The 21,373-nt window shown below is 36.2% G+C and overlaps 2 protein-coding genes across 2 annotated transcripts; both read left to right on the plus strand.

Annotated features, from left to right (window-relative positions):
* The first annotated feature begins 303 nt into the window (after positions 1 to 303).
* On the plus strand, positions 304 to 4,869 carry LOC107744615 (zona pellucida-like domain-containing protein 1). Its single transcript, XM_016558396.1, has 10 exons — positions 304 to 409; positions 488 to 708; positions 1,068 to 1,249; positions 1,602 to 1,674; positions 2,170 to 2,267; positions 2,722 to 2,802; positions 2,911 to 3,082; positions 3,809 to 3,905; positions 4,078 to 4,107; positions 4,447 to 4,869. The coding sequence occupies exons 1-10, from the start codon at positions 304 to 306 to the stop codon at positions 4,620 to 4,622; spliced, it is 1,236 nt and encodes a 411-aa protein (XP_016413882.1). The 3' UTR covers positions 4,623 to 4,869.
* A 5,152-nt stretch (positions 4,870 to 10,021) lies between these two features.
* LOC107744635 (zona pellucida-like domain-containing protein 1) lies at positions 10,022 to 14,926 on the plus strand. Its single transcript, XM_016558426.1, has 11 exons — positions 10,022 to 10,049; positions 10,159 to 10,284; positions 10,524 to 10,744; positions 10,882 to 11,066; positions 11,366 to 11,438; positions 11,531 to 11,628; positions 11,713 to 11,793; positions 12,017 to 12,185; positions 13,753 to 13,870; positions 14,006 to 14,026; positions 14,752 to 14,926. Exons 1-11 carry the CDS (start codon positions 10,040 to 10,042, stop codon positions 14,904 to 14,906), a joined length of 1,257 nt encoding a protein of 418 aa, XP_016413912.1. The 5' UTR covers positions 10,022 to 10,039; the 3' UTR covers positions 14,907 to 14,926.
* The last annotated feature ends 6,447 nt before the right edge of the window (positions 14,927 to 21,373 follow it).

A 21,373-nucleotide genomic window follows, 5' to 3' on the forward strand; every position in this document is an offset into this window, starting at 1 on the left:
AGATTTGTAGCTTTTTGAATATATAAATTGAGGTTGATTTGTTCACCGATTTTGTGTAATGGCACTTCAGATCAATTTATGCTCATTATTGGTTTCAAATTTAACAGAAGCACCAACAAAAGTATCGCATTTCTCATTTTCTGTCTTTTTCTTCCAATTTAATAGCATAATTACAGAACAATAGAGTGGAATTATCTTTTGAAGTGAGTCTAATCATGCATTTCTTCTCTCATTTCAGAAAAATAAGCATTTTCTGATGAATCCAAAGAAATTGCTCATACATTGTCTTCCTCAGGCATTGAAATGGAACGTTTGTGTGTGATTCTTTTGCTTGCATGTAAAACTTTCATAGTGAATGCGCAATTCAATGGGTTCAACTGTGATGCCAGCTTCCACAGCCGCTTCCCCGGTGAGTGAGCACTCGCTTTTTTGGGCAAGCATTTAATCAATGACATGTAATTAATGATATTTTATTCTCTCTCAACAGCTGAGCGGGACATCAGCGTGTATTGTGGAGTGCAAACCATAACACTGAAGATTAATTTTTGCCCGGTGCTTTTTTCTGGCTACACCGACACTGACCTGGCGCTGAACGGGCGTCACGGCGATGCCCACTGCAGAGGGTTCATCAACAACAACACATTCCCAACAGTCGTGCTGTTCAGCATCAGTCTCAGCACGCTGGAGGCTTGCGGAAACTCACTTGTGGTAAGAAACCGGTTTTTACCATTTTTAAAGGCCTACATGGAGGGCACTGACCCATGAGAGAATGATTTACTCACATTAGCCCTTAAATGGCCCAGAACTTTAATTTCAGGTTCAGTCGTTAGTAAGAAAAACACATTTGTTACAGTAAATGCTAAACTACAGCTTGTGTTTGGAGAGACAGTACTCTCTCTATGACAATTTGTCTGTAATAAATGAAGAACATCTGCAGGTGAGGTGGATTTAGCTTTGGTTGGGTGACGGCAGAGATCTGGCATTGATAAAAGAGCTGAGGATTAGGGAGGTGAAGGTACATTAGTTTCAGGAAGAGCAATCACACCTTAGTGCCTTTGTGTCTGTAGGTCACCACGGCTCAGGGGCCCAACGCCTATGGGAATCTCTCCTTGGTCCAGATTGGGAATATAGCAGGATACATTGACACTCCGGATCCCCCGACGGTCATCAGCTACCTACCGGGACTTCTTTACAAGTTCAGTTGTAGTTACCCTCTGGAATACCTGGTCAACAACACACAGCTTGCTTCGTAAGTCGACTTCATCACTGTTATATATAGCATTGCATTTCAATCTAATGCATTATTGTGTCCTTTTTTTAATTCATGCTAAATTATTCAAAATTTTTCGATGGAAGATAAAACAGTCCCAAATTGCCTGTTGTAAAATGTTTAGCACTTATTGTTAAGCTTTAACGAGCTAAATTGTGAGGCATAATTAAATTAGTATGCACAACGAATATGTTGTAAAACCTAATGCAGAGTTGATTACAAGGACATCAGATAGTAAATCAGGAAAAACTATTACACAAGTTTTCCTTTCAGACTTTAATTGGCCTGCAAAATATATTTATCATGTTTTAATAGCTTCTTTTGTTCAAAGGTCGGCTGCAGCGATATCAGTGAAGGACAACAATGGCACGTTTGTGAGCACGCTGAATTTACTTCTATACAATGTGAGTATATATAGAACATCAGCATAGTTTCTAATTAAGTATTTGTTTAGTTCTATATAAATAGATAATTTTGATGATTTTTGTTTTTTTTCTATATTGCTTGTTTCTAGTACAGGCTTCTAAAGTGTTCTTTTCTTAAATAAATTACTATAATAATAATAATAAGAAGAAGAAAAAAATGTATTATTCATTTCTTAAATTATTTACAATATTTATTTATATATATAGTTTATATATAGTGTATATATAGTTTAATGTTTTTTGCTATACTTAATAAAAATATAAGAATATATTTAATTTAAAATAAGAATATATTTAATTACTTTATTGTGTGTGTGTGTGTATATAGTGTGTATATATACGATAAATAATTATATTTTTATTAAATATTAGATATATAAAAATATGATATATTTTGAGCAAATAGTTAAATTTTTTTGAAGATTTTTGAGCAAATGTGTGTGGAATCCTTACCTGTGGTGTTTAATGTTTAAGGATTCCACATATGTCCATCATCTTGCCATCCCAGTGTCTGGACTTACTCTGAAGACGCGAGTGTTTGCTGCAGTAAAAGCCACCAACCTAGATAGGAGGTAAAGTACAATTACACAAACATATCTTGGAAAAGTATCTTGCAAGGAGGCCCAAATGCAAAACATACTGCAGATATGATACTGAAACGGTCTAATTGGTGAGTTAACCATGAAATCTGATGGAGGTCAAATGTAAATTGAGACAGACACATGGTCTTTGGACTGTGTCACTGCTTTGTTAAAGCACTTCTCTAAATGACCTCCTCTCTTATATCTGATAAATCCAGAACTGGTTTAGCCCATTAAAGGAAGAATGCTGAGTGACTCAATGCCGGCCTTGTTTAGGGCCAGCAATGGGCGCCACTAAAGTGGATGGGAAAGATTATTATGGGCCTTGAGTAGAGATAAGACACATGACTTCTATATGAAATAACAGTGGCTTGCTCCTATAGGGCCATTTCGTATCCAGTCTCCTGCGTTTCAGTGACTGATTCACGCATATCACTCCCCACAGGTGGAATGTTCTGATGGACTACTGTTACACAACTCCCTCTGGGAATCCTAATGATGAGCTCCGATACGACCTTTTCTTTGGGTAATTCCATGTTTTCCGCAGATATGTGAATGTGCTTGCACATATGTGTGTGGTATATAAGCAGAACTGAGGCTGAATGCTAAGTCCATCTTGTCTCTGTTCCAGCAGATGCGATAAGGACCCGCAGACAACAGTGTTGGAGAATGGGAAGAGCCAGATGGGCCGCTTCTCCTTCGAGGTGTTCCGCTTTGTCAAGCACAAGAACCAGAAAATGTCCACTGTCTTTCTGCACTGCGTGACCAAGCTGTGTCGCTCTGACGACTGCCCCCTGCTCTTGCCTGTAAGGACGGCTGCTTGAAATGTCAACATGTCTAGATCATACTTCATCCTAAAATCCTAAGAAAGAAATTAGATATTATATTTTGTCAAAGAAAATAACTTTAAAATTATTCAGTTTATTATTATTATTACTACTACTACTACTACCAGGGAAGGTTATTTATTAAAAAATATAAAATGTGCATAAGTTGAGTTTGAGGTCAGTATCAGTGTCACATGATCCTTCAGAAGTTTTTCTAATATGATTTGATGCTCAAAAAACATTTATTATTATTATCAGTGTTGTGCTGCTCAGTAATTTTGAGGAAATCATGATACACATTTTATTTTTATTTCTAGAATCTTTGAATCTATTTATGGTATTTTTGATTCTCATATAGAAAAACATAGGAACAAAACTTAACAGCAATCAAACAAAAAAGACATTACAGTAATGCAGAAACATCGTAATGTGGAAAAATATTAAACTTTAAATGTGTCATGGTAGTATTGGTTTTACTGCCTTTAGTTTATGCCGAGAATACAATAAGAGTCACTACTGAGAATAATGGAAATTAAAAAAACAGCCCAGTTAAACTAATAAGAATTTACATAGAAAACACTTTAAGTTTTCAAAAGCATCTTGACTGGTTCAAATATTATACTTCATTTTCTGTTATTAAAAGCAAATAAACTTCAAGCTGGAACTGTGTTTATTACTCAAATACAAATATTATCATCCTGACAGATCTGTGGTAAGAGGAAGAAAAGGAATGTGTCGGAAAGAACTGCTGTGGCTTCTGACAATGCAGTCATGACTGCCGGGCCCATCGTCACCCGAAGTGGTACGATATGAACTGTAATGTAGTGTTTATGTAGCTCAACTTGTAGCGCATGATTTCAACAACACTCATTTTCAATTTTCAAATTGAGCCTGTTATGTATATGAGACACGATTTAGCGTTTTAAGGCAATAAGTGTGCTCATTTCACTAAAACAATCTTCGTCTGTCCACAGATGAAACTCCCAGCAATAATTCCCAACTAGGTAAGCCTTCCTTTGTCCTCCATTTTAGACCTTTTTAAAGGAAGCTAAATCCTTCTTTCTCAGAACTGTAGTGTTTCTGATGAAGTATAAAAGCATGCTTTACTTCCTCCCAGAAAATATAAAGGATTTCCTCAAAGGATGTAGCTGCTTAAAACCGTGACCAAAATAACGATGAGTCGGAGGGTTTCCGACAGAGAGAAGTTAATAGAGGGTAGAAGCAGGTGGTGTTATCAAGAAATGAACAAGAGGATTGAAAGAAAGAGTGTACGATAGTGTTTGAACGGTGGGTTACATATTGTAAGAAGTCTTCCTAACACTCTGTGTATGTGTGTGTTTCAGCACAGTTAAACAGCCCTCCATTCAAAATGAATTCAGCGACGAGTGCCTTGATTTCTGCCATCGCTATCCTCGCCGTTATGAGCATGTGTTTCTTCATCCTGTCTATGTCACTGCTGAGAGGGAAATATACGCCACCAACACCTCTGTCAGGAACTCACAACCCAGCGTTCAGCTAAATGCACACACACGGCTGTTCGGTCAGCTAAACAATACAACAATACCTGTGTGTGGAGCTCTTCGGTTACACACAATCATACAGTACAGGGAAATAATATCATAATATCACTCTACACAGCCTTTAGCTAAACACAGCTGCCTATTTTAGGTCACAAAGCATCAATACAGATACGCTCATCACTGTAAATTTGCATAACACACAATCCTAAACCATAAGAGGCTGAACTCTGATTGGAAATGATTCTCACACACACAATAATCAGGAATAATGCTATTAAAAGATGCACTCAGTAATTTTTTCCTCAAAATGTTTTACAGATAAATAAATGTAATTTTGACAAAATCATGTACACTCACATGAGATTCTTAGTCATACTGGTAGACCAAACAAATCTGGGGGGCTGCCATGTTGAGATCACATGACCAGCTGAATAATGCTGCGTTCACGCCATATCGTAATTACCGTAATTTCGAGATGACAGCACGTGACGTTCTACTCGGAGCTGTTCACGTCCTCGGACTCGGAATTATGCTTTTCTATGGCAACACTATCAATGCCTAAACAGAGCCTGCAGTGGTCAGGTGGTACAGCGGTCATGTGGTACAAGTTGTAACTCTCAGAAAACTCCCAGTTCACAAGTTGTAATTACCAGTTCTACGAGGACGTGAACGCTTTTTACAAGTTGGAATCTCGTAATTACGGGAATTCCGATATTATACAATATTCTCTGTAACGTCTCTTGTTTTTGGATGATTTCACTAATTAAATAAGTTAGTCATGGCTGATAATGCCTTTCTAAAACTGAAAACATTTGATTTTGCATAAATCTGCATCCACACCACTAGGTGTCAGTATAAGTCCAAGAAGACTCGCCCAACATAAACAAAAATTTTCAAGTGCACTTTTAGGCCCGAACATGCTCTATGCATGTACATGAAGGCAGACGCTTCTAGCTACAATAGATTGTGCAACGCAAATGCTTTTTCTCATCATTGCTGCAAGTGGAGCTACATCAAAAACTATCTGCTTTTACGCTCAGATTTCTTTTTCAGGTCAATTGCTGTCATGGCGGAGCGACAGTTTAACTACAGTCTTGGTAAGCAAGCTAGCTAAAGTCAGTGTTGATAGCAACTTAGCTGAACACATCTGGTTTAACGGCAAAGTTCTCATGTCTGCATTCATGTACTTGTGTAAAGTATATTTCTGGCTTTAAAGGGATAGTTTTCATTTTTCACGTCGTTCCTAACTTGTATGATTTTCTTTCTTCTGTGGAACTAAGAAGATATTTTCAAAATGTTTCTAGTGTTTTTTATCCTTAAAATGAAAGTCAATGGGGTCCAATGCTGTTGTTTTGTACCCCACTGACTTCCATTGTAGGGGAAAACAACAGATGAAATATATTTCAAAATATCTTCTTTTGTGTTCAGCAAAGGAAAGAAAGTCATACAGGTTTGGAATCTTCAGAAGCTTCATTTTTAGGTGAACTATCCCTCTGTTTATTTCATACTTTAAGACGTGACTGTTACACCACTACATGACAGCACCACAATTTGTTTCTGTCTAGAAACAACCCTGAACCACCAAAATAATACAGTATATTGAAAGTGATCATAGTTACACAGTGTAACACAAACATGAATAGAATTTATTTTTAACAAACTTATTTAATTGCACTTGTAAATTAACTGATCAACAGAGCAACAAACTGTTTTTTTTACTTGTATTTAATTTTAAATGTCAATTGATCCAGATCTGTTGGTGCAGCATAGCTTAAAGTTCATACATCAGCCCCTTGCTTTACTATTGCAGGGTTTAAGATCAGTTACATGAAGAACATAAGCAAAGGTATCTAATAGACCTGCCTAACACATATTTCTAGTTCAGTGAGAATATTAGAGGCTACAGGACGGAAAGTGAGGAGTCTATTCATCACAACAGCACAAAGGATCATGGGACACCAGTGATTCAGAGTACATTACTCTCTATAATAATTAGTTTGAGTTACAAGAGCTGAGAAAGAGACCATAGGAAACAAATTTAATTAAGTCGAACAGCAACCTAGATCACTATGCTATGTGATTGAGGTGGATGAGAAGACCATTTAAGATATTTTTAGTTTTAATTAATTGTATTTGTTTTTACTCATTAGTATTCATGTGTCTCAGTGATACCCACTGAACAGTAATAAGTCTTAGCAGTTAGTTTCACATACTCTAATATTCAGTGTTAGCTATTTTTTATATTTTTATTGAAAATATTTGAATTTGAAGATAATTTAACTAAATTTAACAACCCATGATATTATCCCCCAAACACGCATTTGTATTACTTTGTAGATTTTTCTTTCCTCATTTTTAACAATAAAGTAAATTCAGATGTGTGTCTGAATATTTTATTTGCAGATTTTCCTGTAGTAATTACAAAACACACAGGGATCTCAATCCATTATTGTCTTTTTGAAGAAAGCAAGCTTTTAAAGCTCTTCACAATCTTAGTAACCACCATGACGCCAGCTAAACAAAGAGCATGTATCCATATCAGACCTTTGAAGACTTCCAGGCTTATTATCTGTGACATCAGGGACAGATATTAATGGGATTGTGGCAGAATAAATGAATGGCTCAATTTAATCTGAAGAATTCTGGGTACAGAAGGGCAGGGATGAGACACATAATGTCCTCTCTGGATATGAAAAACAAACAATCCTTCAGAGAATAATTCCTCCTCTCCTGAGTTGAGCTGAACTCTAAACAAGATATATATTATCAGTACCATGGTAATCATTCAGGTACCATAGTATATATCAAAACATAATGACATTTCCTTCTGAAACCTTTACTTTACCATATTAGTGTCAGTGTGCTTTATGTAAGAGTATTATAGTATTGATTTCAAAGCTGGATGGTTTCCATAGTGACATATGACTATAACCTTCTTTAATAAAAATCCACCTTTGTTCCTGACATGAATTTCCTGAAAATCTCCTCATCTGCCATCAAGAAGGGTTGAGTGTCAGCATAGAATACAAGGATTAGTTTTTTTGATTTGGAAGTGACCTGAGAGCACAAACCCCAAATCATACAAGCCAAAACTTTGACACAGAAAGTGCTATTCTGAATCCTAATGGCAAAATGGTGTTGAAAGCAGTATTAGTTAAATGGAAAATAAATTATATATATTACATGAATATAAATTTGTTATATATTTGTTACATTTTTTATTATATATATTATTTTATTATATATACTATAATCCTTCAAAATTCAAATATGCTTATTTGGTGCTCAAGATATATTTCTCATCCTAATGGAAACTGATACAGTTTTTTTTCAGGATTCTTTAATGAATAGACAGTTCAAAAGAACAGCATTTATTTTAAATGAAAATCTGTTGTAACATTATAAATGCCTTTACTGTCACTTTTGATCAATTTAATGCAATCTTGCAGAACAAATGTATAAATTTCTTGAAAAAAAAAAATCATGCTGACCCTAAACCCTGAATGGTGTGTATGAACATCATATTTCCTAGAAAAATAAATTATATTGTGTTATATTAAAATGGAAGCTACAAGTGAAAGTTATGCCAATTAAAAGTTTCCAATATTCCAAAATACAATAGAAATAGCAGTAAATGAGAATTATGATTTAAAGATATTCATGTCATTTAACCTATGATTTGACCCTAACAGTGAAAGTATAGCCAATAAGAAATCAGTTTGGAAGGAAGGAATCACACTGCTGACGTGTGACATGGGCAGGGGTCATGCTTAAGCTTTATTAAACCCATCTGTGATTCCCCACAGATTCACCTGAGATTTATCTGGATCTGTGGCTCATCACACTAAGAATGAAAAGAAAAAACGCTGAAACAAAGTGATTAGTTTGCAGCTTAAAGCAGAGCCCTCTCATTACAGAGTAATCCACTGACCTTTTCACACCACTTAACAGTGTTTACACTCAATGGCTGCCCTTCAATCAAACGTGCCCTGTTTTTGGACCTCTTGATATATGTGTTAACAGCATTAGTTTACTCGAACAACTGTATAAAGAATCAGAGATCTCTAACTTGACTGAAAATGTATAATTAGAAACCAGACTTGCAATAAAGCAGGAATGAGTATGGTTGGTGTATAAGCGTTAAGTGACTAAATACGCATTAATTGGGAACATCTGGTATTATTTGTGTTTGTATCTTTTTTTGGGTGTCAAGCTATCAACCAAACTACACACAGTAAGTGACTCAAGACTCGATTGAGATATTACTGTGAAGGGATGATAGTCAAAACAAAGCCCAGGAGTGCACTGTGATGTGCTTAATGAATGCTTTACTCACCCTTGTAATCATGTTGTCTGATTTCTGATCCATTTAATTGGTTATCCAATAATGCCCAGTGGGCTTAATTTATGAAACACAGACAGAATTATTTTTCTAGTAGTTTCTAGCCAAATCATTCTTATGTAACTTGTTGCAACAGTTTTGTCAACATACCTGTATGAAAAATTAACTTACAAAAACACAAAATACACATATTTTATGAGATAGATAGATAGATAGATAGATAGATAGATAGAAAGGCAGACAGGCAGACAGATCTATCTAATAAGTATTACTTCAAATAGTTCTTATTGTTATTGTTTTTCATCATATAACTTAATTTATTACAATTATTAATATTTATTTAATGTATCTGCCATGACAAACCCTGAAAACCCTTCTACAGTGTCAGGTTTTGTTAATGTAATATTCCGTATATTTCAACTGTTATGTCAAGAGTAGTTTCCTTTAGCATTTTGAAGAAATTAGACAACAATGGCTAAAACAGTCATATATGGTTTTCGGGGAACACCTTGTCCAAAGAAAACAATGTTACCATGGAGACTGACAATCCACGGAAAACAGAAATAAACAACACCAAACTATTTACTCAGCTGTCTATCCCTGTCAGGTTTTTCCATCAAAACAGTCACATGCTTAAGACTCCCTTTTGGTAAATCATGTGTGTTTGCATTATCATCCTTATTTTTTGTGTTGCTAGGGTTCCTGACATTTCGTACAGTGTTAAACTAAGGTGAAAGAGCCATTGCTGTATTGTCTCTACTCCCCGGAGGCACGACACTTACTCCTTGAGGTCTTGTATTAAGATGCCAAGGGTATCCATGTTTAAGTAGACAAAAAAAACAGGCCATTGTCACCTGCCTGTCTTTGAAGGCCCACGTTGTGTAGAGTTTCAGCAAGTGCCTTCAGGCTGTCAACTACGGGACTTTATTCACAAAAGGGCTGGTCCCAAACAGTGGATACACCAAACCTCTCTGACCTTATTTCACTCCCATTCCACAAAAAAAAGCGCTCTATAAAAGGACACCACAGTTCACAAGATCTCACAGGCAGAGGATACCTAAACCAACCGCAAGCATGATCCAAGGTGCGTACGTGTCCTAGGACGTGTAACTGTGGGATATGCGCCGAGCTCCCGGGATGTACCAATGGTGACTAACTGATTTTGAATATGGTGTATTTTCTTCCATGAACAGGTTCACGTTCAGCAAACAGCAGAAAAGAATTTCTCCTCAACATCTTCCTCTTACTCCTAGCTACAAAATTAGACAAAAGCTTTCAGTTAGCGTTGAGTGACTGCGGATCAGAATACAGACGTCCAGGTATAGTTTTCATTTCTGACTGAATCACACAAGAATGAATTGCTTGTTTACATCGTAAAAATATCAGAATTATTTGAATTGGCTTATTTTGATATATGTCTGCGGGTGTTTTCAAGCTTGTAATTCTGTCCAATTTGATTAACAAAACCTTTATTCGATTCAGTGTTTGTTTTTTTTGCTTTAAGTAAGACTTTATACTGGTTTTTGCGTAACTAATTCTGTCGTTCTTGTCACGACAGAGTATACAGACATCTCTGTAGACTGTGGAACGGAGTACATCAATGTGGCTATCAAATTCTGTCCTGTCATGTACACCGGCTACAACGAATCAGAGTTAATCCTCAACAAAGTCATGAATAACCCAGATTGCAGGGCGACCCTCGATACTACAGTCTTACCTCCCATGGCCCGATTTAGGTTCCCGCTTAACTCAACCAATGCCTGCGGCAGCAACTTTGTTGTGAGTAATAGCTATAAATCAAAGTAAAGTGATACCTCAAAAATCATATAACTTAACTTATTATTCAAAGTCAAAACTAAAGGGTCAGTCTGTTTTTATGGCTTTAAATACAATGAATTCCTAACTTTTCTCCACAGACAATAAGGAGCATAGGGACAGGAGTATTCTCGGACTTCTCCAATATCGAGACGGTCAACATCAGTGGAATTGTACAATCGAAAGACATCACAACAGGCACTGTGACGTATAACGCTGAGCTGAAGTACTACTACTCATGCGCCTATCCTCTGGAGTACCTGATCAACAACACTCGGGTGGATGTGTAAGCGCTCATTTTCTGTCATGTTATAGCATACCCGGTCTAAGATCTAAGATTTACTAAGGATAAAAGAACAAAACTCACTGGGGAATAAGTGTCTTGGTGTAGTATCGCTCTCTAAGAACATGTTAAATCCAATTGGTTCATCCTCGTTGTTGTCCTCAAAGGACAGGAAGATGAAATTATATTCACAACAGAGAGATACAATGACACATATACACACGTCTAGTCTCGGGGTTGTCCACATTGAGTGATTGTGGGCTTTTTCAGGTAAACTTTAACCTCGTTCTGTCTTCTCACAGGTCGGCCTCCTCGATTGCAGTAAAAGACAACAATGGCAGTTTCATCAGCACTCTGAGTCTCAGACTCTTTAAAGTCAGTCCCTAAATCTCCATGCATCTATTGATCAGATCAGCTAGAGACATATACTTTATATTCTTTTATCTGAACATCTTTTCATTTCTCAGGACATAAACTACACAGAGCCTCTCACCATGCCTCCCCTCGGTATTGAGCTGAGGACAAATGTGTTTGTGCAAGTGGAGGCCACCAACTTGACCTCCCAGTAAGACCTGTTTCAATGAGTTTCATCATGGCAGTAAATTAATCAATTTTGCATTTAAGTTGACAATTATTATGTATTTCACAGGTACTTTGTGTTGCTGGACAGATGCTACGCCTCCATTTCCACTACACCCACCACCAGAAACTTCTTCAACCTCTTTGTGCCGTAAGTTTAATCATAAAATTAGTATTATTCATCATCATATTATTTATAATAATTTATATAGATATATTTTTGTATGTTAACCCTTAAAAAACTACTGTGGCAGTACTATGGTACTTTGATCTATACTATGGTCTTCACGGTTACTATAGTTATGTCATAATACCACTGCACAATGTTTATAAGATGAGAGAATAATTTGTTGTTTGATAATTTGTTTGATCAGCTGCGGCAGTGATTGGCTCACTAAAATGCTGGTGAATGGGGAGATGCAGCTTGCTCGGTTCTCGTTTCCGGCCTTCCGCTTTACAGAGCAGCAGAACCAGACAGTATCTACATACTATCTGCACTGCATCACAAGACTGTGTGAAATATCAACCTGCAGTACATTTAGGGTAAAGCCATACAACATATAGAGCTCCGGAGGTTGACGTCACACACTCTAAACTCCACCATTTTGGCAGGCAATCAGGAGAGCGCTAAAGCATTGGTATCGACAGTTGTACAACAATCATTTAAAACCAGACTATATTTAGACCTTACAAACCTTACTATTTCAACATGGTGGACAGCTGCTGTGCGCCAGGATGCCAGAACAGGCAGGGGAAAGCTAGGGTTGCCAACCGTCCCGTATTAGCCGGATTACCCGTATATTGGGCTTAATTTATGTGTCCCGCACGTGACCTCCCTTGGCCCGTTTCTTGCCCCTCACACAGTATTCGTTAAGTAAATCAGAAAATCTTGAACATAACTGTTTGAGGAAGGCTGCAGAATCCTCAGCCGGCTGGTCGCTCCCGCTTCACAATTAAGCGGCGCTCGTGCTACCGCCAATTCCGTCCGTGTTTTGACTTCAGTAAATCAGTTTTGGCAATTACAAACTACGTGATTATTTTTCATGAGTCCAACATCCTGCCGTGCAAGAAAACATGCAATCTACCCGAAAGTTATAAGTTATCTTTAATTCAAAAATACGCATTTTCACACACACACATATATACATATATACACATATATATATATATATATATATATACATATGGGATTGTCCCATAAAGCAAAGGTGAAATCATTTTATCGTATTCCTAAGGATCCCGATAGACGACTAAAATGGTTCACTGAATTAAAACATGCTAACCAACACAAACTTTGGGATTAAACGGGTAAGATTTCATGACATTTATGATGTCTACTGTACTCACAGTGATATAGCTATGCTGGCTACCTACAAGGACAGCTAGGGTCGATTACCTTTAGCTAACAACACAGTTGACTTACCCTTCCAGTGACGACATAGCAGGTTGAATATTCATCAAAAAATTAGATTGCATCCATTTGTACCCCTCCAGACTTTTGTAGGCTTTTAAAGAGTCTCCGGAGTAACGTTAGGGGGGAATGTTGATTAGGTACGTTAGTTGTAGATATCAGGATACTGCAGGTCAGGAAATCTATCCGTTCCTTTATTGATAGGCTACACGTTAAAAGCACCACGGGGGCATTATAGGGATCTGTTATGCTTAATCTGCATAGTTTTGCTATGCACAGGTCTATGTCTTTTGAATTAAAGTACACAGTGAACTCTGTTGCCTTGAAACTTATGCTGGCGCCATTCATTTCATATTCGCTCCCGGCTGTCCCTGCCTGCCAGCATGGTGGTGTAAACAGAATGGGTCACGTGACGTCCGGAGCTCTATACTTCCCTTTCACATCATTTGTTCTTGAATTAGTCAATTTTAATTTATATAAGCTAAGCCTAAGCAAAATAGAAACACCTTTTGGATTGGGATGGGTGGGTTGGGTTTTTTCTTGTCAGTGTCCATATATAGTGGTTATGTCAAGCTTTGCTATTTGGGGGGCATTTGAAGGGGTCTAAACAAAAATAGCAACACATACATACAGTTCAACTACCCAGAGACAAACATTGGCCAAGACATTGCCCAAGACTCACCATGGCTCTTTCCACAGCAATGTGGCAAACGAAAAAGGAGAGATGTTGTGCCTTTGACCACCACTCCTTCTCCAAATGGTGTCACAGAAACCACCACCATCACATCACCAGCCATCGTCATACGCGCAGAAAACGGTACATTCCTTCCCCTTCGTGAAAACAAACTGAATGAATTAATATGAATTAATCACCAGCACTACTGAGTTTTAAGTTATTTACATTTCTTTCCAGATCTGAGAAACTGACTTTATTCTGTTTATTTCATTTCAGTGGTGGCAACAAAAGAGGAAGGTGAGCTTAAACTGTTTGACATGTGATGCATGTAATACTTGTCCAGATTCTCTTCACATTTTCCAGTGTTTGGGGGGATCATTTATTGAATGTAGCAATGTTAACTAATTTAACTAAATACTAAGTTAATCAAACACTCTTGTAGAATGTTCATATGTAGCACTTTGAAAGTTTGATTCATTTTAGTGAATTAGTTTGTTCAGATGAATCATCTAAATGAACTAGATCAATTAATCAGCTCGAGACTCTGTGAGGCATTATGTATCTATTTACAGATAAACATTCAGCAAGCACTGCTGTCTATCACTGTTTTTGACATTGCTTTCTAGTTTTTGTTGCTGTTGCAAGTTATTTTTCAGCCAAAGAATTACTTTCTGAATTTTATTATTTTCTGAAAAAATTATGAATTTTCAGCAGTCATTACTCAAGTCTTCAGTGTCACATGATCTTTCAGAAATCATTCTGATTTGCTGCTCAAGACACATTTCTTATTAAATTAATGTTGAAAACAATTGTGCTGCTTAATATTTTTGAGGAAACCATGATATATTTTATTTCAGGATTCTTTGATGAATATAAAGTTCAAAAGAAGAATATTTTTTGAAATCTTTTGTAACACTATTAATGTCATTTTAGACTCATTTATTGCTGAATAAAAGTAGTAACAGTATTGTAGTTAGCTCCTTTTGTTTGTAATGCTAACCTCACATGTCCTTGTTTTGCAGAAGTCACAATCAGCACGAAAAAACCTTCAGACTCCTCTGTGGGTCTCGGCGTGGCTGTGGGCATCCTGGCATTCGCCTGCATCATGACCATAGCAATGGGAGCAGTTTTCTACAAGAGACACTGGCACAACGCACCTTCAAAAATGCCCCGGTGAGATGAGACACCCTGTTCCTGCTCCAAGAGAGGACTGCTGGTCCCCGCCGGGACGATCTCTCACCGCTGGAGGGCTGAGCAGGGCTCAGCGTAGAACTGTTTTGGACATCTTGATCTTTCCTATAGTGCTTCTTGGTGAATAATCATAGCATGATGTGGTTTAGAAGAGCAACAGTGCACAATATCAGCTCTGCACCTTAAACTTGTGTTTAAGTGTAGCTTGGATCTGGGAATACATCTTAAAAGCTTATGTATAAAAAAGGTTTATATATAAGGCAATGTAAATTCTCTGTAATTTTGTATTTTCGAATTGAAGTGCATTAAAAATGAAAGTATTGACCCATCAAATGAATCCAATCCCAATGAGCGCACGCTGTGGTACCTGTAAAACACAAAAAGGAAATCAATCTGTATGTGTGTGGAGGGTTTGGAGCTCCCTGAGACAGTCCCTAACACCTTCTAAAATGTTATATGTGTTATTTATTAAATACTACTCTTTCTCCTTAACTCTCATGAAATTTTGACACCCCCATATAAAGACTACTCGTGCACAGCCCAACACATCCCTGCATTTACAATGAAACATAACTTTTAAATCAACACTTTTGAAGCAATAGCAGAGTATTATAGATTCCTTCTGAATGTCCAACTTCATAAATAAAGAAATGGAAATTAAAGCAATTTCGAATGAGAGTGGCCGAAGGAGAGTGCAGCAAAGCGTTGATTTTTAGATCTGAAGTTTTGTTCTTGGCTCTGCACTTTGTATCTTTATCATTTCTATGGCAGGCTGAGCTCTTTAAAGTAGATGTATATTTGTGATTCATCCATTAATGCATGCTTCATTTGAATAAAGGCTGCTGGTACAAGAACAAATCACTGTCCTCTCGAGTGGATTCTTACTTAGTAGCATAAAATCATGACATCTGCAATGGAAATGGAATTAGATTGCCTGAAAATAGCATTTGGGCCTTTTGCATTTGAATTAAAACTATTATGCACACTTAAAAAAGTGCCAGAGGTGTGTGTAAAAGGTAGTAAAGGTAGAAAATACATATTTAAAAGTCATCTATATGCTGAAAATTGGCGCCTAACTAAAGTGGGTCATGCAAATTCATTCAATAAAGGGGATTTTTGGGTGTCACTACTGCAATACTAGTATCGAAACGTGAAATGAAATCTGATCACAGTCTAATATCATTTTACTGTGACCTGTCAAATGCACTAATGCCTGACCTGTACATTGTCAGGTGCCTTTACGGCTACGATTAACCTAATTTCATTGTTCTCATTGTTTAAGGGTCACGTTTTCATGTGTCTTGACACCTGAAACTGCTCTCACAGCCAAGCTGGAGAAAACGTGATCTTAAATAACTCACATAATTGTCACCAAATTCCACAAAACGATCAATCAACCTTTCACTTCATTCATATTTTTGCTTTGTTTTGTTTTGAGGTCGTGAGTGGGACAGAAACCCTGTTGAGTCCTCAGTGTACAAGAAGCCCAGAGGGGAAAGGACAGATTCGCAGACGGATCCAGCATAGAAGTAGGGCACATGATGATTCATACTGTCAGATGTTGAACTAGGCCATCATTTTGTGGCTCTCTTTAAGTCTCTTTGTTTCTTTTTCACTTTGTTTTGCAAGCATCACTTCGAATATTTTAACGCCCTACATTCTGACTCACCCGCAAAGGGTACAGTGGTTTTCCAAAGACATGAGGCATGAAAATATTATAGATATTTTATTTTTAGGTTTTATTAATCCAGTTATTATCTGCAGTGTCCTACATAGCACACAGCAGCTGCAGTTGCCAGAAATGTACTGTAAGAAATACAGTAACACTGTTTCAGACAACTCATATCCACATATTTCGGTAACTGACATACTAATGTTAATATACCAACCAATTTTGAACAACTAAAGTAGGTCATGGACAAGAACGGTGGCTGAAATATGTAGAGACAGCACAGTTATACCCACGCCAACACAAAACACCATTAGGTATGGGTAACACTAAAATAATCCAATAAACTGAAACCAAACACTGTAAAACAAATGTGATGTGTTACTTCTGTGAACATTTCCTCTGCACATTATATGAGGTAACTTTTATTTTATAAAATAAACCACTTTAACAATATTTTACTGTAAAGGTTTATGTATTATTTTGTTAAATATAATATACATTTGAATTGTAAATTATATGGTAACTAACAATTTTGTTTACATATATTTACAGTATTTTATTTACGATCAAAATTATTTTTTTATGGTACTCAATCTTAACCAATTAGCATTTTATATTCACCAACCAACTGTTAAAATAAAAAATTTTTTTTAATTTAAATTAAAAAAAATTTTTTTTATTAATTGAAAAACTGCATCATTTATTACTATAAATAAATATTATATTTACTTATTAATTATATGGTAACTTATTAATAATATTAATGAATATTCATGAATATAAATAAATAATAATAAATATAATAATATGTATCATTATAAATATATATATTAACTTTATAATTAATTATATGGTAAAATATGTAAAATTTTGTTTACATATATTTTCAGTATTTTACAGTATTCACCATTAAAATCAAAACTATTTTCAGTGTTTATGGTATGAACTCAAGGATATCCAATTAGCATTTTTACATTCACCCACCAACTGTTAAAATGACACATATTTATAACTGAATTTGCAATGTTTTACTTACTGAAATCAGAATAAAACAAATCAGTGCATATTTCGACCGACGACGGGAAAAGTAAAATTTTATTTAAAATGTAATTCAATTAACTTAACTTAACTTAACTTAACTTAACTGAACTTAACTTAACTTAACTTAACTTAATTTAATTTAATTTAATTTAATTTAATTTAATTTAATTTAATTTAGTTTAGTTTAGTTTAGTTTAGTTTAGGCAATAAAGTATGTAAAATACAATGCCACTAAACTACTCCAAAAATGGATTGAAGTTAAAGCTCTTCCAATTTTGTTAATGTCAGATTTTCTTCTATCTCTTCTGACAAACTAGGCTGAATCCAGTTCAGATTTACCCACAGAAACATTGTCCTTTCATCTCCACCTTTGTTTCAAGCGCTCAAGACAATAGGATGGAATTTCCTATTGAGGAAAGCTTATTCATTATTCAAAGGCCCTGCATCACATGAGTCATACCCAGTTATTAATGATAGAATGAGTGGGTGAGAGGAGGACTGAAGAAGCAGAGTAACGAAGGAGGCAGAGGAGAGAGAGGGCTGTGCTTTGAACCTCACTGCAGGACCAGGACCACTGTAAAAGCTTCAAAGCTCTGCGGCTTGAAGGAGACCTGCAGACTGAACACACATAAGGGTTATAGAGAGCTCTAAGCCCAAACCTGCTCAGTAATCCTGTATACCTCTCTAAAACCTCTTACAACAACGGATATTCCTCCTGTCTAAAGACCACCAGCAGAGAAATATCCTCAGGTCATGGTCACACCTGTAGACTTACAAATAAGAGGACTTTGCTGAAAATAAAGGGCTTCCATTAGAAAACGCTTCACAATAAAACTTATACTTTTGGTCCTGACTGTGATGGAGAGATAGCCTTTATCTGCTATGAAGTTTTGATTGAGTGTCTTTGACTAGTGCTCTAGTTTAGTATCCTTCAAAACCACAAGATATCAAAGGCAAATCATTTCAGAAAGTAGACTTACAAATAAGAGGACTTTGCTGAAAATAAAGGGCTTCCATTAGAAAACGCTTCACAATAAAACACTTTATTCTTGAGGAATAAAGTTATTCTTATACTTTTGGTCCTGACTGTGATGGAGAGATAGCCTTTATCTGCTATGAAGTTTTGATTGAGTGTCTTTGACTAGTGAATAATGCTCGGCGTTGCTGGGGCAGTGAATCATAAACAATAGCAACATACTATTTCCATTGTTCCCCTGAAACGATTTAATAACCAAACACTGTGTCTGATGAGGCAGAGAATTGTGCTTTTTGTCTGGAAAAAATACATTTTGCAATTACACTGTTTACAGAATTATCAGTTAGAGGACTAACTCACAAATAAAACAATTCTGTCGTCATTTACTCACCCTCATGTCGTTCCAAACCCAAATGTTTTTTTCTTCAATGGAGAAATAAATGGGGAAATGCATCTCGTAACCGACTGTAAATCGGTTTTGTTCCATTAAGAGCTTACGGTTATACTGGAACACTTTATGAACACAAAAACAAACCCAGCACAAGTTGTGAAAGGAGGGAAATGAAAGGATCAAATATGACGCATGGAAGAAATCTATACTTTATTGTTTTTGTGTTCATCAAGTATTTGTCTTTCCACACACCTTGTTGGTTTCCTGAAGTTGCATCAGAAAAGCCCCATAAGAACACTGAAGGACTTTGGAACAACTTGAGGGTCAGCAAATGATTGGTTGAACTGTTTAAAATACAACAAAAAGTTCTGTAAACATGTGCAGATCTAAAATGCTGCATGGCGTTAAGGTGCTGTAGAACTTCAACTGCAGATTATAAATGAGCCATGAGGCATCAGCAGATGTGAACATGAGTTTATATCTGCAAATGTGGTTGAGTAGCTATAAATGTAATGTGCATGCAGCAGTCTGATCAAGTCACTAATGTAAACAGACCCCAAGTGCACTTAAAGTTTAATTGCACTTTGTGTTTGTGCAGTCTGAGTGGTTATGTTCATCATTACCATACTGACCAAATCCCATCTATTTTTGTATGAAGATAACAATAGTTATTTATTAAATATACAGTACATACAAACATCGTTGTAGAGGGGATTTGGGTAAGAACAGTTAAGACCGCCTTTTCAGCAAAGGTACTATGTACTTTGACATATATACGTTTAGAGTATTCACATATTTATGGGGGTTTGGGGCACTTTTTAGCTGGTTAGTATGTGAAACCAGATTTAATAGCTGAAGACCAGCTTGCTTAGTCTTAGAGATGCTCATCATGGCTACATTTTTTTACTGTATTTATCAAAAATACAATGAAACAGTAATATTGCAAAATATTGTACAATTTAAAATAACTGTTTACCATTTTTAATATATTTTAAGATGTAATTTATTTATGTGATGTAAAGCTAAATTACTCCAGTCATCAGTGTCATATGATTCATCAGAAATCATTTTAATATGTTTATTTGCTGATCAAGAAAAAATTCTTATTATTGTCAATGTTGAAAACAGTTGTGCTGCTTATTATTTTTATTGAAATGGTGAGACATTTTTTTCAGAATTCTTTGAGGAATAGAAAGTTTAAAAAACAGCATATATTTGAAATATAATTAATTTGTAACATTATAAAATGTCTTTACTGCCACTTTCGATGCATGAATGCACTGAATGCATTCTTGCTGAATAAAATTATTTATTTTTTTAAATTATTTATTTCATCTATTAAAAAAAATCTTACTCATGATTATATTCTGAAGTTCCTAATCTGCATAACATAAGTCTGCATAACATGTGTTTACAGCATTGCAGGGCGTTCCAAATGAGCGATTATATCAAGTCAAGTAAACCTCTATAGATACTGTGAATGGGGACGGTTAGTGTTTTTTTGTGTCTGTAAGTACACGCGAGTGTACACTTTATGTGTGTTTGGTGGCAAGGCTCTCAGCAAACAGTCCCCTACTGTTCTGAGTGAAAGGGTAATTGACTGTGAATGATTCTGGCTTTAATAAATACCTTAAATACTCCTGCTTGCTCTGTTACCGGAGTTGCATCAGTGCGCCTCTTCTAGGCTCTCCAAGCTGCCATTTACAGAAAAACTCAACTGAAGAGCCTCAGGCTCTCTCCATAGCTCATTAATCAGCGTCCGCGTTGGACATAACGTCATTTACTTTTGACAAGCCCCCAGTGTGTGCTGTGTGATAGTGGGCTTGGCATAACAGCGTTAATTGGTAATTTACTGGAATATCCATACGAGAAAGTGCAGAGGACAGAGGCCACAGCTAAGACCAAACGTCTAAGGTGCTATTATGTTTGAAAGAAGTCTAGAATGGTGTCGTTTAAACAGCAAATGTCACATTCGAAGGATACAAACTCACACAACATTAAGTATGTATAGGTTCAGCTCTTACAGACAAGTACCATGGTAACCACCAAAACACTATAGTTACTGCAATTTCTGCCTTAAACTCACATCACTGGTTGTTGTGTCAGGCTCTAAGAACATATTTACTAGAACTGTTATTGTCCAAACAATAAAAGTTAATGGGGTCCAAACAACCACACTGGACCCCACAGACTTGTATTGCATGAGCAATCAATCAATAGAGACAGACAGACAGACAGACAGACATTCATATGAACCACCTACAGGTTCAAATTTTGTATTATTTGATTTGATTTGATTTTGACAGTGTTGGTAATACCAAGTTAACACATTCTTGCTCAAGTAAAAATAACTGTAGTAACTTTTTTTTTTTT

Source organism: Sinocyclocheilus rhinocerous, unplaced genomic scaffold (genome assembly GCF_001515625.1).
Source record: "Sinocyclocheilus rhinocerous isolate Xijiao unplaced genomic scaffold, SAMN03320098_v1.1 scaffold767, whole genome shotgun sequence".
Classification (NCBI taxonomy): domain Eukaryota; kingdom Metazoa; phylum Chordata; class Actinopteri; order Cypriniformes; family Cyprinidae; genus Sinocyclocheilus; species Sinocyclocheilus rhinocerous.

Coding starts and splice junctions, on each gene's coding strand:
- LOC107744635 (XM_016558426.1), top strand. Junction 10,745..10,881: donor CCTGCGGCAGCAACTTTGTT/GTGAGTAATAGC, acceptor TTTTCTCCACAG/ACAATAAGGAGCATAGGGAC. Junction 11,629..11,712: donor GCCACCAACTTGACCTCCCA/GTAAGACCTGTT, acceptor TGTATTTCACAG/GTACTTTGTGTTGCTGGACA.
- LOC107744615 (XM_016558396.1), top strand. CDS start 304: ATGGAACGTTTGTGTGTGATTCTTTTGCTTGCATGTAAAACTTTCATA. Junction 2,268..2,721: donor GCCACCAACCTAGATAGGAG/GTAAAGTACAAT, acceptor CACTCCCCACAG/GTGGAATGTTCTGATGGACT. Junction 4,108..4,446: donor CAGCAATAATTCCCAACTAG/GTAAGCCTTCCT, acceptor TGTGTGTTTCAG/CACAGTTAAACAGCCCTCCA.